The sequence below is a fragment of the Hermetia illucens genome, chromosome 1 (assembly GCF_905115235.1).
Source record: "Hermetia illucens chromosome 1, iHerIll2.2.curated.20191125, whole genome shotgun sequence".
Classification (NCBI taxonomy): Eukaryota; Metazoa; Arthropoda; class Insecta; order Diptera; family Stratiomyidae; genus Hermetia; species Hermetia illucens.
This window is the reverse complement of record NC_051849.1, coordinates 113,140,864-113,157,439: the sequence shown is the minus strand read 5'-3', so window position 1 is coordinate 113,157,439 and position 16,576 is coordinate 113,140,864. Positions and strand designations below refer to the sequence as shown.

Sequence of the window (16,576 nt, the reverse complement as noted above, 5' to 3'; positions counted from 1 at the left end):
TCAAGCTAAACCTGTTTTCACACACATATTCACCACACACATGTATTATTGGAAGATCTCCGTCAGGATGCATTCCCGATTTTCTCAATTGTGTAGGATTGCAAGCTATGGCAACAAGTTAGTACGTCTACTAATTGCGTCTTACCATGCTCGTCCTACACGTTTAACTAAACCTCTTCCACGACAATTATGTAATTACATAGTTTTCATCCGATTGCGCATTGATAATCAATGAGTCGGTGACACCTTAACTCTCATTGCACATTCCGAATACGAAATAAGTGAGAGATATAGAGCTCATATTTTGTCTTAGTTTTAGCTTTTTACACATTTCGATTTCACCACTTAACAAGGTTCCTTGCGGCATTTGATGTCGATGTTCGATTGAACGACTGCTTTCTCCATAACCTGGTTGGAAGTTAGATTTAAGCATATCCCTTTCCGAATTCTGGCGTGTCGGATGGCGTTCTTTTACTGTTTTCCTTAACATTTTGATATAAGTGTTAAGGCAAGGACATTCTGTTTTAGTGCTAGATGCTTCTCAAGAGTCGTGATATTAAGATTCGCTGATTAGGTAAAGCGCAAAAAAAACGTTGAATGGCTCGTTGCTGCTAATGCATTTGAAATTTGTGTAATTTTGACGTTTATGTCAACAATTTTCAAACAACTTCTTTTTCAGACCTTCGATACTTTTAGAGTCGTAAATTACGTGTATTTAACAATGGCACACACACCTCGTGGCCTCCTCCCCATGTAGTCAACGCAAATTCAACACTTGCCTTTTACATTTTCCTTTAATATTTCTGGAATATCATATTACCTGAAATATATTATATATACATTCTGTTTTCCAACCTAGTACCTTTCACATCATATAGTTATTTATGTGCGATTACTTTCCATAAGTTTTCGGTTACTTGCACCAAACTAGGTGCAAACAAATTTGCTCGCCTTTCATTTTATTGGCGTGTGACTTGAATATTGTCTATAAAATGGGAAATTTCATAAGATGTGTGTTCACTAGCTGATATTCGAGATCTCAATAAAGTTGTTTCCCAATCAGTCCGGTCATTTGATTTACAACAGCGGATAGTTCCCATAACTTCTATGTATCAAAACATATGCTTGAGACTTCTGTTGGAAATTGCCGTTTCGTTTCATTGTTTATTTCGAAATAAATTTTCTCTTTCTTGTTTTTTTTAATGAACTTCCTCCGCCTCGATCTAAACGCCGGATTTGTTCTGCTATGATTGCTTATGTGAATATAATAAGATAATTAAATTAATCCTGCTTTCTATTCAAATTGTCCACAATACTGTACCAGATTATCCTGCTCTAGTACAATATGTTCGATTTGTCAATTTTGCGTGTCAATTCTCCAAATTTTTATGAAGTACGGAAAGGTCTCGGTTGTCTTGGCGGCGCTAGGTTTCTTGTCTTCTCGTCTCGGAAAAGTACCGTTAAAGTGCATACGATGAAATAAATGCAATCTAAAGTGGTCGCTTATGCGTTTGAAATCAACTCCAGGTAAGGGCTTCCTCATGGTTTACAGAAAACTTGTGTGGAAGGAAAAATTTCTCGACAGGAATGCATTATGAGGAATCGCGGAGACTTGCAAAATGTCATTGAGTTGATCGTGAGCTGGGCATTTTTCGCCCATTCCTAAACAATTATGGAGTGAAGTGTAGATGGTTGAGCGACGGAAAGTCTTGCCGGATCACGGTGTAATTACTTAATTGGACAATTGGTGATTTCCGCCCATTCGACACTTTTTCTGGGACCAGTGCTGTGGTGAAGTCAGTGTCGTCACTTGTCAACTTGGCCCTAAATTTTCCCAAATCGATGTTTTCGGGTGTTCTTTATTCGCCCGGTCTAGGATTGCGATTTTTCTTTGAGACTTTGGTTTGCGTTGAGTTCCGTTTAGTATATCTCGGCGGATAATTTTGTGGGCGTATTGCGGCAGCGGTGCTGATAAGATAACCTTCTGTATGGTGGGAGGCCGGACACGGCAAGAGAAAAGCTGCCAACGGTAATGTAATGAATCATAAAGCAAGACCGGAATAGAATTCGTAGTAAGAAAAAACTTGATTAAGTGCTGGCAAGATATGTTGCACAACAAACTTGTGGTGAAGCTTCGGGATATCGCGGGTAATTTGCGTGAGCACAGTGTCATTTACATCAATGTAAATTTGCGTTTAGTCTTTAAAACACTGAGTTTCTTCTCGATTCCAATATTGTGATCAATTGAAGGTTTCCAACCCCTAGTCAATCTGCACCTAGTATGCCACCGGATCCGATAAGTTATATTCTCGAACATTAAATTGGGCTTAAAGTGGCCGCTAATAAGATCCTTGTTGCTAATACAATTCTGATTAAAAGATCATTCACCTTTCGACATTTCAGCAACGGTCGTCTGTTAGTAGTATGATGTTTTCTGTGGATTTTACTCAGCCATATACGCACACATCCACACTTGAATTTGAAAGCGCAGCACTTCCTCTTCAGAATTATCGTTGCAGGCTACTGGGTCTGAAGAATCCAAGGTTGGCTGTGAAATAACTTGTGAGCTACAAATCACTCGTTCAGTGTGCCAGCATGTGGAGAATAGATCAAACACAGGAGACGACCAAAGATTTGGGATAAAGAAAAAGATTACAATCGTTGATCATGAACTGCCGATTTCAACGATCTTTGGTCAGTAAAATGCTCTAAAAATGATTTGCTATCCAAAATCCGAGTTAAGATTGTTAGGCATCGAGTTGTTACATTGGTAAACATATGAGTAGTGATCACCATTACCTTTGAAAAGTTCCAATATCATTTTAAGAATAACACCGGCTAGGTTCTAGGGTTCTAGCACCTGAAAAATAAATTGACGGAGTCCAGAGTGAAGGATATCACTTCTAGGATTGTAGATAAGCTTAAGCTGTCTGAGGCCATGGAAATGGTCGAAAATTGCTTTTACAGAGAAATTGGGAAGGCAAAATATTACATCCCCGCTCTCTCACTAATGTAAGTTGTAAATTGCAACTGAAATATTTTCGCATTTATTAATAGATAAAAAATATATAAGAAAATAATAAGGAAACGGTGATGGTGTCAAAGTTGATGGTATTATTTTTCTACGAAGTTGTCAATGCATCATCGTTTGTGCACTCTGATTTATGTGTTTTTTGGGCGGTACATCGCATCATCGAAAGAATACATATGACCATGGCTTATGGTGTGTGCTCCACCCTTCTGTGTTCCTGAGAGGAGTGAAATCCACTGCTGGAAGTTCGCGACCAATTAACGATTGGTCTAAGTTATTTTGAATATTTCTAATTTATTATTTGCTGCTGTTTTCATATATACCATATTTAGGATATAAGAAGAATTGATCAGTGTCCAGTTTTACATTACATGATACATGAACCTTCGGAAGTTATCCTATCACCCGCCAAGTTATCCTATCATACCATCCATGTCCTCTCTCTTAGAAATCAGCCTTTTTCCGGAACACCTCTTTAGCTGTCAACAGGGACTCGAATTCCGTCGTATTCCGATTGCTGTCAATAAATTCCTGTATATGTGGTGTCAGAAGCTAATAAATTCCTCTTTGTATCTTTCGCTGCCTCAATTTCTGCAGTTCTGCTTATTAACATGGTAGATGGCAATGATTTTCGTCGAAAAATAAAATGCTGTCAACGTTGCTAAACGGTTACGACACGTAAATTCAAATTATTAGGATTTAATTCCTGTATACACTGGAAGTCATCTCATGATCACTTATGATCATTTACGTCGATTTTATGTTTGGTCGCAGAGCGGAGCGTCATCAAGTATCAGTATGAGTCCTCTCCGCGATCCTGGAGATCGACTTTCGTCCAATGGGATAACTTTCTTGGTGCGCAAACGATAAAGATTTTGAAGTTGCCAGACATGTTCCAAAAGGAAACGTGGAGGCGGAATGATAAACGTAGGAAGTTGAGGACTCTGTACGTACGTCCCGATCAAAGGAATTCCACCATTGCTTTGGTCACAGGTTCGAAAGCTGGCACAAGCGTATCACCAGCAAGTTCTTCTGGTGATGGTAGCTCTTTCGAAGGGCCTTCGAGGAGGGACGTTAATCGTAGTTTTCTCATCCACGATGCTGATCAAACCGAAGTAAAATCTTTGTTATCAACGTGCTTATACGGAATAAAGTCGATCGCTTTGGCGGAACTAATCCGTGCAGCCTCTGCAATTTCTGTAGACAAACAAATTATATTTTCTGATATTTCTCTTTCTGAAACTAAAATATTTTTATATGAAAATTAGTGAATACAAATTTAAACAGGAAAAAGCAGGAAATTTTTAAGTGGTATCTTTTTCCGGAAAAATAGTTTGTTTTCTTGTTCGGCTAGGTTGATCCTACTTAAATTATACTGTAGCTTTAGTGGTGGTGGCCGGTGGTAGGTTAGGGGGGAAATCCGGTGCCAATATATGCCGTAATCATATCGGCAAATCCAGCATATCTCGTGATCAACCCACGTTTGTATGCTAGGTTCTAATGGATCACTTTACATCCTATATTATGAACTTGAATCTGTATTTGTAGAAGTATGTTTCGGACAAAACTTGGATGTATATTTAATTGCAAAACCATGCCCTCTAGAATCATGCAGTAGCTAAGAAAGGGAGGTTTGTGCCATACTAAATGAGACCCCTTGGAAAATGCGTCTCCGTTCGAGGTACCCTTAGATGAGCGCGTTGAGACAGAAGGGTTGTCTGCCGGAGGAGACTTTGTATGCCAGTGAACTTTACAGAAATTCTGCACCCGATCGAGATCAGGGCCGCTGCAGTTCTTCAAGTTGTTTAGGGCTGGTCGGACCTTTTCTTCGGTAACATCGGCAAAATCCATAGCCGGGATAGTGGCATGGCCTGTGCTTTAAGCGGTAATCAACCCAGCATACTGAGCATGTAATCCCCAAAATCCACTTTAATATTCTCTCGCTTTTATTGAGATTCGTTGACAACTAAAAGTGTTTCACGGGGATGGCATTTTTCCGGGAAACCCCCTGCACTTTGTTCTTCACTCGTCTGCTGGCATTGCCAATGTTAATTTAAGTTAGGAATAAATTTCATTACATTTCTTATCTAAGTTTTCAATATTTTTGAGGCTTTCTTCATGTTTCATGGCTTTTTAGATCCGATTAGACATCGAATCGACGCGATTCTACATTATTATGCAGATCACTTGCATCTTCATGATGTAGCAAATGGTCTCAAAAAGGAATCTTGCCGCGGCTTTTTCCAGGCCAGTGTGAAAATGACAAATTTACTTGCAAGAGATAAAAAATGATTCTTGATTGCCATAAATTTTGAGCAAAATATTGATAACATTAACCATTTTGTAGCGATGATACGGTGCAGAATCATGTTGGGAAATCAGATTATCTGCACGAGAATAGAACCCTTCTAATGACGGAAATAGATGGTTCTCTAGAATGTTTTTGCTGTGATTTTCGTTTATTTATCCTTTGATCAGTGTCAAATGTCCAACATTACGATAGGTAAAACATTCCCAAATCATTCGGCTACCTGTCTGCCTAACGGTCCTTCTAAGGCAGTTATTTGAAAAGCGTCCGTCCGATCTACGCCGCACGTGCACCATTCCACTGAATTCAAACAAATTAAATTTGGATTAATTGGAGAATATTATTTTTCTGAAGTTTAATATCTCCATTCTATTTGCATTTGATTACACCCAGATCAGGCATTCGATAGAGCCAAATGGCGAAGCCGATCACGACGAGCCGACCCCGCTTGAGAACGGGACAAAGGCTGAAGAAAAAGAAGATTCTATTTGTATTTGACCCAGTTTTTGATTTTTTTTCTGTTGAGAGTGCCTTTTTGGAACTGTGGTGCCTGCCAGTCAAATGGTGTTCTATTTTCCTCAATAATCCGATCCAAGATCTCACGGATCTTGGTGTCGGCTTGACACATAGATACAGATCTCTCTCTCTCCGTCCCGAGCGTCCAGTTTATCGCTAAGATCTTTGTAATAAACCACTGGGGTAACAATTTCTATATAGGATGCTTGATATGCCCATAATCTTCCATTTTTATCTTTTTCAGGAGGATTTTCAAAAGTAACTGGCCAGTGTGTGAGATTATTAGCCACTAAAGCAACCCGCAACGGTCAACGAAACCTGCAATGCTTTTGCCTGTGACCACATAGAGCAAGATCAAGCTCACCACCTTGGTTATAAGCATCCTAGAAGTGTATCGAGGCATTCTTACGTTAGGCATACTGTACGTGTTTCTTATAACTAAGCTTCGTGCCTATCATCACTCCCAAGTATTTGAGTCCCAATGTGAACGGCGCTTGCTTTTGAGGGCCGCTTCCGTTTTTCCTCCGCGAGTATCACATCAGAAGGTTCTAGCCATGTCTTAACAGCACTGAATGTTTCGCATGAGTATAATCAGCATCTTCGAGATTTTTTACGGCTACAACCAGGGGTCTCTTCTGTTTTTCCTGTATTTTTTTGTTTGGTCGTAATTCGATGGCAGTACGGTTAGGGATCACTTAGGTGGCCTGTGAAACAGTTGGGAAAGCAGGTATGTGGGCAGTGCGCTTGTCCTTGGTAAACTTGGACAGCTCAATTATTCTTACTTTAAGCTGTGTGACAAGTGAATCCTCCGGATTAGGAGTCTGTTCTTTGTGACTCCCAACGGGATTACTCCTTTTATACTGTCCTTCACCTTTGGTATGGAGTGACCTTTCATTTACTTTTTCTTTAACGGTTTTTGGCATTGGCGGAGATTTAAAATTAACGAGCTTTCCCTTTCTTGATCCTGGATAACCGCCTGCTATCACTCCTCTTGAAAAAACGCGATGGGTGTTGTTACTGCTTTTGCTCCAAACGATCGGTTCATTTTTTTGGGTTTTGTTACTAGTGTTCGCAGTAAGGTGGAATTACATTTGGACACTTGTTTCTCCAAATCTAAGCCACTTGCAGCATTAGACACCACGGTGGCTAAGATATCCACCACCGAGACACTGTGGCCAAGGGATATTGAAAGCCGGGAGCCCGCTTGCTCCCTCCCAAAAACTGGCGGTACTGGGGTTTCGAGACCTTACATCGTAAGTTTTTACCCCTTCTCTCGTATTCCTTTGTGGTTTTATCTTCAGGAATCCTTCCCCTAGCCATTTTAGCAAACGCACCAGGAATGAGCAAATTTATACCCATGCACAGTCTGAAAAGAAATTACATAAAAATATATTGACACATACGTATGCCCGTATCCGTCACTTGGAGATCTGGCAACTCTTCATACGTTTCGACAAAATAATGAAGCTGCCCATATACGGTATTCAGGCCTCAAAATACCCTCCATATCGATATCTAATCAAACAAAGTTAATAATAATATAATACTATGTTTTTGGATATTGATCAGAAGACTGAAAATTGGAGAGACGACTGTAGTGGAATTGAGATAAAAGAGAAGCTGAACTAATTTACGTGAAGTGAAAGAAAATCTACGTGAAAGAAATGAACATTCACTTGCCAGAATTTAGTCGGGCGGACCTATTTTCGCTGTAAGAAATTGTTTTCTTCTAAATTCGACTGATATTCGAACCATTTTCCCTTATTCCCTGTTTTACAGTTGAGCTGCTTAATTCCATATGATGGGTGTCCTTCAGCTCTCGCACTAAATCCTTGTCTTCTCATTCGTCATCCTTGAATACTCACTGCCAGGTTGACACACTGAACTTTCCATTTTCGAATATTTCGCCCAAAATTGCCTTACTGATTTTTCATTGCACTTAATTTCGTTGGATATAGTAACTCCAAGTAATTTTATCAGTTTTTTTTTGCTTTTCTATCAAAACCATCATTTTCACTACAAATTCGCTTATCATAACAATTAGCAGATTACAACTGATCAAATTGGAACTTATGCAAAACAAGCGTAAACGTTCCGTTAGAAAAGGCTTCTTATTGACAAACACCTATATGCAAGAAAGGTTGGCCTCGGCTTGTTTTTGGGACGCTAGAGGAGTAGTTATCCTTTTTCCCGATTAGAAAAGACACGAATGGATTGCCTAATCAACTAATGATGTATTTCACACTTACATATGCAGCCATTCGGATTTTTTTTGAAGGTTAGAATTAACTTGATTTCTTGAAGCAAGAAATTCTATGTGTGATCCTTAAATGCAGAAAATATTTCTCCGGCGAGAGGTTTTCAGATTTAATTTCTTTGTCACGTTTTTTTTTCACTTCTGCCTTCTTCCCCGAAGTTTCATCGTTTACCTCTTGGAGGTGCTGCTTGTAAACGTTGTTTTCCAAATTTATTTATCTTACTATATCTAGCCGACCCCGCTTGTGAACGGGACAAAGGCTGAAGAAAAAGAAGAAGATTTATCTTACTATATCTCAATGCTATTCGCTTTAGTATTTATGAAATTGGATCGCCAAAGGGAAGCTCCAGGTTTTTGTAAATCTTTCCTTTTGAATACCATAGTAGTAACGTGGTTTTTACTTGCAAAAAGCAGAAGATGAATGGGGATTAGCCCATATAGAGAAGCAAATTTAAAAAAAACTTTATTCGCCACATTAATCATCATTTTATGTTTTTTTTCGATATTTACAGTCTAAGTGTAAAGTGGGGTGTTTGCTGTTGATAGGAGTTAGACAGCAAAACCGGCAAAGATGATTGGTGGGTTGTTTGTTTACAACCATAAGGGTGAAGTGCTAATATCAAGAGTGTACCGTGATGACATTGGCCGGAATGCAGTCGATGCATTTCGTGTCAACGTCATTCACGCGAGACAACAGGTACGGTCACCCGTAACAAACATTGCCCGTACCAGCTTCTTTCATATTAAGGTGAGTAACGGACCAAATTAGCATTCACTTGTTTCTACATATCTCCAATACTTAAAAAAATATCTGCAGCGGGCAAATATTTGGCTAGCAGCGGTAACAAAGCAAAATGTGAACGCTGCAATGGTTTTCGAATTTCTGCTGAAAATCATCGAAGTTATGCAATCCTACTTTGGGAAGATTTCTGAAGAGAACATCAAGAACAACTTTGTCTTGATCTATGAACTACTTGACGGTAATCATAAGTTATCCTACATTTGAAATTTAAATGACTAGAGAATATGTAAATTTCAGAAATTTTGGATTTCGGATATCCTCAAAATACTGACACCGGCGTTCTCAAGACTTTCATTACACAGCAAGGAATTAAGTCAGCGACTAAGGAAGAGCAGATGCAAATTACGTCGCAAGTTACTGGACAAATTGGTTGGAGACGTGAAGGAATCAAATACCGTCGCAACGAACTCTTCCTTGACGTTCTCGAATATGTTAATCTTTTAATGAGTCCACAAGGGCAGGTCCTTTCGGCACATGTTGCTGGTAAAGTGGTTATGAAATCATACCTTTCGGGTGGGTAGTATTATCACAATATGTCACTACTACTAGAACAGCTTTCTATACACCATAAATCATCACTATGGATTTCTAACTTGTTACAGGTATGCCAGAATGTAAGTTTGGGATCAACGACAAGATTGTCATGGAAGCTAAAGGGCGCGGTCCAACTGGAAATTCGGAAACGGAAACTTCGCGTTCCGGAAAGCCAGTGGTCGTAATAGACGACTGTCCAGTTCCATCAGTGCGTAAAACTCAGTAAATTTGAAACGGAGCACTCAATCAGCTTTATCCCGCCGGATGGTGAATTTGAACTGATGCGTTATCGTACAACGAAAGATATTTCCCTACCATTCCGCGTAATACCTCTTGTACGTGAAGTTGGACGCACGAAAATGGAAGTAAAAGTAGTTTTAAAATCGAACTTCAAACCGTCTCTACTCGGTCAAAAGATTGAAGTGAAGATTCCTACTCCACTTAATACTTCTGGAGTTCAATTGATTTGTCTGAAGGGCAAGGCCAAATACAAAGCATCGGAGAACGCCATTGTGTGGAAGTGAGTTTTTCATTTATTCTACCACATGACAACTATAAAACATTTTTCATTATAGAATAAAGAGAATGGCGGGTATGAAGGAGACCCAACTCTCAGCGGAGATAGAATTGCTCGAGACGGATACTAAGAAGAAGTGGACTCGACCACCAATTTCCATGAATTTTGAAGTTCCATTTGCGCCATCAGGGTTTAAGGTGAGATTGCGAGAATTTCGTTGAGAGACAGGACAGTTATACAGTTTCGTTCTTTCTTCACAGGTTCGATATTTGAAGGTGTTTGAACCCAAACTCAACTACTCCGACCACGACGTGATTAAATGGGTGCGGTATATCGGACGAAGTGGGCTTTACGAAACTCGTTGCTAATTTTATATACAGTAAAGTTATGAAAAAATGAACCATAAAGTAAATAAATGAAAGTCTTGTATGCGCTATTGTGGAGAATATACAAAGGTAAAAAGTAAAATGTTGTCTTATTATGTTGATTGTTACTTCCTTTAACAATGCGATTATTCTCATTTTCCACTTTCCTCGAGCAACCGATGTGTAGCCTCGCAGGATTTTTTATATTTTGCATTGTGTATAAACTTGTTTGATCGTAATTACTCATAATAATTATCGCTTTATACATACGCATTCTGCATCAAATGACAATGTATGCTAAGAAAAACTATTCCTTATTCCAAGCAAATACTTATACATAATTGTAATGAAAGTAAAACTACGAGAGAAAATGTATTAGAAGCTATCGTTAAAAATTTCACTAATAAAAGTAAAAATGTGTTAGACAAAAGTATACATAAATTTAATGGTACACAAGTTGAAGTAATAAATAAAAGTTGAATCTCAGATTTATATAAATAGTAACGCAATTGAAAGTTCTAATGAAGATGATATAGACGAAACTCCTGGTTAGCTTGCAAAAACTAGCAAAATTATTGTTTAATGTTCGGGACACTTATATGTAGCGTGTGTTTCTCAGAATACAAAATAGATGTGTTTTCAGTTCGGAGTTCCCCTTCCTGTTTGTTTGATCCACTTGTAAACAAGTAGCACACCACCATTTTATTGTGTAAGATAATGAAAAAGAGAAGGACAACCTCTTCGCAATAAGCAATTTTCGAGAAGTGCTTGATATCGAATTTAAACTATGTCTTTGATTTTCAATTTCTCGACACTTGTATCACACTTTGATGTAATTATTCTATAAATAATATATGATTTGGATCTGTATGATGGAGACAACGTATAGTCGAATTGAACATATTTAGGAGCAGAAATAAAATGTATAGTGATCATAACGTAATAAAAATTCATTCCTGTTTCTTCAATTTTTTTAATAAGTATTTTTTATTTGGACACATGCCCAGAGCTACGACTGTGAGCCATAATCTTACTTACTTTGTACTTTTTAACAAAGTTCGGGTGCTTAAAATGCATTCTGTTCATCTTGCATCTTTCTCTTAAGGACTCTTTCGGTTCTAATTTGACTTCGCTTTTCTCTAAATATTTTCTTGTATCTGCTCTAGCCATTGCTGTGTACAATGGAATGGAAAACCTCGATAAATGATAAAAAAACAATGCATTCAGACCTCTCCGTAAATTGTATTATGTTTATGCTCGAAGTCACCTAAATCGTCTTAAAATTCATGCTTCCAGCTTAAAAATCTAGCAAATTCGTACTGTTTTCAAGAGGGAAGAGAGGACAGTAATAAGTGCGATAAATGTTTTCTAGGTCCCGAAATTTTTGGGAGTTTTATTGATCTTATATTAGACTCTACAAATTTTACTTTTAAGGTTTTATTCAAAATCGGTTGGCTGTCTGTCTATTCGTCTGGCACACACACTTTTCTCAGAAACAGTTCCATTGCATTGTTGCACGTTGGATATTGGGTGAAGTGTGACCTCATACATGTACAATATGGGTGCAACATTTTTTTTCACTGAGTATAGCCGTTTTGGTTGTCAAGTGGAAGGTCTCGATTAGTACTTTTTCGAAGCAGATATTAGTTTTGACATTGGGAAAGGGGAGGATTGCGGAGGTTCGAAAGGGCGAATTCCTTCAAAGACCTACGTTCTCAGCAATTATCCGATCGAAGAAAAATGATGGTAGTCCTTGCGCATTGTACCTAGGCCACAAAATACCCTACGATACGATATCTGCTCAAATAAAGTTAATAATAGTATAGATTATCATATTTTGAAAATTTAGTGCGAACCCCCTTAACGTCATCATGAATCCGTACGGTGATACAAGTTTTAATATGAAGCACCACACTGGAAAGTTTGGTGGAAATTTTACTACTATTAACAAAGTTATAGTAGGTCAAGCTTATCGTTTTCATCGATCCGTGCAACCCCATATCGATCGCGATCAACGGCTGTTACGCCACTAGTCCAACGTAACATCTTCGTCTCCATTACCGCAAGACGCCGTTGATTGTCTTTTAAGGTCGGTAGTAGTCCTGCAGTTCTTGACAAACCCGACTTGATTTATGGTTATTTGAAGAATTTCGCGAGTACGGTTGTCAAGAATGCGTCCAAAAATCTCCATGATATGGAGCAGTAACCGGATCGGGTGGTAATTATAACATTCTGCTGGACCTACCTTTCTCTTTCTATATTGAAACTGCCGTATTTTTCCTGCCAGTGAGACGTGTTCGATGTCCTGTGTGCGTTCGTGTCGGCTTTTGACAAGTCGATATGGATCTCTCTCGCCATCTCAGGTGTCGAGTTTATCAGTATAGATCTTTGTAATGGACTCTCGCCATCTAGAGTGTGCAGCTTATCGTATAGATCTTTATAATAGACCGTTGGGTAACAGCGATTCGCTTTCTTTGCTTCATTCTTGTAAATTTGTCAGGAATGTCAGGAACTGCTACAGGGTCCTCAATAACATGCTATAAATAATGTTCATAATTGTATCTTCGAATACTGCTCAAACTAACCTTAGAACAATTATTAATTCCATACATTAGGGAGGAATTTGAATGTTTCCTTTAGTCTGTAAGATTTGATCATTTATTTTTAGTAGTAGTCACCGAATGTTAGAACTTAAGGAGGGGAAAGGGAGAAAAATTACCAAACTTTACGGTTCCAACTAGAACTATAGTCAGTGCAGGAACCGGATATTCTCTGGCTGAGATAGACGTACGGCGGAACCTAGACTTCATCGATAAATTCAACTTTTGAGGAGCTTTTACTGCCGGCAGTATCGGTATCGATATGTTCCGAGTTATTCCAGGAATTCTTCGTAATTTCCAGAAATGCGTTGTAAAAAAGTGAATACACAGCAACGGAATTTTATCGTAATTTTCTTAGAACTTTATTTTATTTTCCATATTTTGTCAATAGAGTAGCACAAATTGATTAGTTCTTTATTCCGCGGCAATAGGGCTATCCGCTTTGTAGAAAAAAATGAGATGCGAGTTATCAATTAGAAAACCCGAAATTATAATTAAATTACACAGCACTTAGGGCATATCCTGCTCCCAAATCGCTAGTCAACTAAACATTAAACGTAGTACTGTGGCTAGAATGATTCAAAGAGGGAAAAATGAAGGATGTGTGGAAAATTTGCAAAGAACAGGAATATAAGGAATTGTGGATGCTGAACCGGAAATGAGTGCACAAAATGTAGTTTCAATCTTTAGGGAAAGCTATGATTTATCTATCAATCCTGAGATCGTGCGGCAAAGTATAACCAGACATACAACCGTAGGAAAAAGTCACATATAAGTGAAGTAAATCGTTTGAAGCGATTGGAATTTGCGAGAAAAATACGTGAATTATCCTCAATCCTTTCGGAACAAAGTGCTATGAGATGGTCGAGTGAAAGTTTGGGGAAGTCAATTAACTGGGCTAGATCCTAAATATACCATTGAAACAATGAAATATAATAGTAGCGGAGCAACCTTGATATTTCACACACACAAGACAACTGACTCCAAACATACAGCACTCAATTCACATTTCTATTTATTGTATAATACAGGGTGCGGCAGCATAACTTCCTTTTTTCAAAACTCAATGAAAACTATTGTATGCATCGGAAAATATTTATTTATTTTTTATAATGTAGGTACATGTCTAAAGTTTTTATTTACATTGTTTTGAAGATCAAATCTGTTAGGAGACGTCCCCCATTCTCCATACATTGCGTAAACCGATTTCTGGCGTTTGTCATGACTCTTGTTAGCATAGCAGGTGTTATGTTGGCAATTTCTTCTTGGATGTTGGTCTTCAAATCTTGTAGGGTTCTTGGACGTTTCACATAAACACGGGATTTCAAAAAACCCCATAGAAAAAAATCACAAGGGGACAGATCGGGAGAGCGTGCCGGCCATTCCAAATCGCCTCTAATTGAGATAAGGCGCTCTGGAAAGTGTTCCTTCAAAACAGCCATCGATGCTCTTGAAGTGTGTGCTGTTGCACCGTCGTGTTGGAACCAAGTGTCCCCCAAATCTAAATTTTCTAGCCGTGGGAAAAAAAAATTCTGTAGCATGTTTACATACCGGTGCGAATTCACTGTTACTGTAACCTCATTTTCCTCAAAAAACCAGGGACCAATAATTCCAGCTGAGGAAATTGCACACCAAACTGGGACTTTGGGTGAATGCAAAGGCTTTTGATGCAATTCTCGAGGGTTGGTGTCAGCCCAGTAGCGAAATGCACGCTGCGATTCCAAAATGCACGCTGTGTTGCAATAACCGAACATCCGCTTGAAAAGTAAACCTCAACGGCAAAGGCACGCTCCTCACTATTCCAACGCATGATGGCGACTGAACCGTGTCGGGACAAAGCTTTACAGTATCCCCTCTTGAACGAGACCACTAGCGCTCCGCTATGACATAAACTAACTGAGTGGCGCGCATTTTAAAAAAGGAAGTTATGCTGCCGCATTCTGTATAATGAACCAATTGAAAACACCACCCCAAAGCTTCGATTTGAGCCCTATCGAACGTGTTTGATCACCTGGAGAAAAATTGCAGTCCATCCGCTTCACAGGCGAAATCCAATTGAAAAAGCGGCTAATGTTAGAATGAAATGCAATTTCCACAATATACATTTAGCAGGAAAACTCTTTGAACATCTTATACCATTTAGTTTCCATATTTTGTTCGGCTATCAATCAAGTATTTGGTCGTCACTCGGCACACTGTCTTTCACTAATTTCGTGGTGACAGTGGAATTTGTATCGTGACTTGACGTCGGATACCAGTCGACTCAGCTATAAATAAGTAGTCAAATTAGGGAAATAATCGAGCGCAATGCTGACCACATTGCCTCTTTTAGGGTACTGTAATCCTGTAGTGTACACACACTTCACATTGCCTCTTTTAGGGTACTGTAATCCTGTAGTGTACACACACTTCTGAGCCCTAATCCAATTGGATTTTTGCGCCAACGAAAGAAAGCGCCTTACATTGTTAAGCTGTACGGAAATGAGCACAAACCGTTTGGAAAAGATGTTTTGTTTTCAGATGGAAGCAAATTTTGTATTTCTGGAATAAAAGGACAAAAAATAGTATGGAGGAAATCTGGGGCAGCATTCCAAAAAGATAATTTACTTTCTACAGTGAATCACGATGGTGGCGTAGTAATGGTTTGGGGGTGAATGTCGACTAAGGGCGTAGGTAACCATCAGTTCATTGAATCAGCAATGGATAAACCTTAATATTTTAAGGAATAATATGCAACGAAGTGCCCGAAATGTTGGCTAGGATACGAATTATTATTTTCAACATGATAATGATCCCAAGTGCAGGCGGGTGTATCAAAACCGCTTCGTGTCTACTGGTGTTCATTAAGGAAGCACCCTGTCACCACTCCTCTTTGTTCTTGTTGAAAAGACAATGAACGGCGTCTTGCAGTAATGTAGACTAAGATATTGCGTTGAACTCGTAGCGTGACACGTTTTGATCACATCCGAAATGAGGATATCCGCGATCGTGCATCGATCATGGAAAGTTCGTAATTCGTGGTAACGAGAATTCACTCATCAAGATTGGTCTGAACATCGCAGTTGATGGTAAGCGACCAAAAGGCGGGTGGCTTGATACGCTGGATGGGGATTTAAAAGCTTCGCGACAACGTGCAGATCAGGCATTTGATAGACCCCGCTTGTGAACGGGACAAAGGCTAAAAAAAAGAAGTATGTTTCCAGCCTACAGCTCAAGTTGTGCTGCCCTGGTTACTGTATAATGCTCCAAAACAGTTTCATGCGCCTCTACAATCTCCAGACTTTAATCTCATTGAACATTTATGGGAGTCACTCGAGAGAAGGATTCACCAAAACAATATAATCAGCAAAGAAATTTTGAGAAATATTCTCAGAAAAGAGTGGAAGAAAATTGCATCCGAGAGCAAAACTTATTAATTCAATGCCTAACTATCTACAACAAGTTATTAAGAATCGAGGATACCCTACAAATTATTAATTGACAATATATTTGTAATTGCCAGTAATTTTAAAACTATTATCATTTGTATACGCAGATTTCTTCCGCCATAATTTTTTGTTTGTTGTAAAATGTAACGATTTCTCAAAAACTGTTAAAGTTAAATTAATAGCATTTTGTCTGCAGTGAGTAAGTAATAAATATATTC

The 16,576-nt window shown here is 38.8% G+C and overlaps 1 protein-coding gene across 1 annotated transcript; it reads left to right on the top strand.

Annotated features, from left to right (window-relative positions):
* The first annotated feature begins 1,675 nt into the window (after positions 1–1,675).
* LOC119653526 (AP-2 complex subunit mu) lies at positions 1,676–11,293 on the top strand. Its single transcript, XM_038058201.1, is given in 8 exon segments — positions 1,676–2,029; positions 8,625–8,860; positions 8,930–9,092; positions 9,152–9,427; positions 9,517–9,644; positions 9,646–9,968; positions 10,024–10,162; positions 10,226–11,293. Coding segments are annotated over 7 exon segments (1,314 nt in total). The 5' UTR covers positions 1,676–2,029; positions 8,625–8,683; the 3' UTR covers positions 10,334–11,293.
* Positions 11,294–16,576: the final 5,283 nt, after the last annotated feature.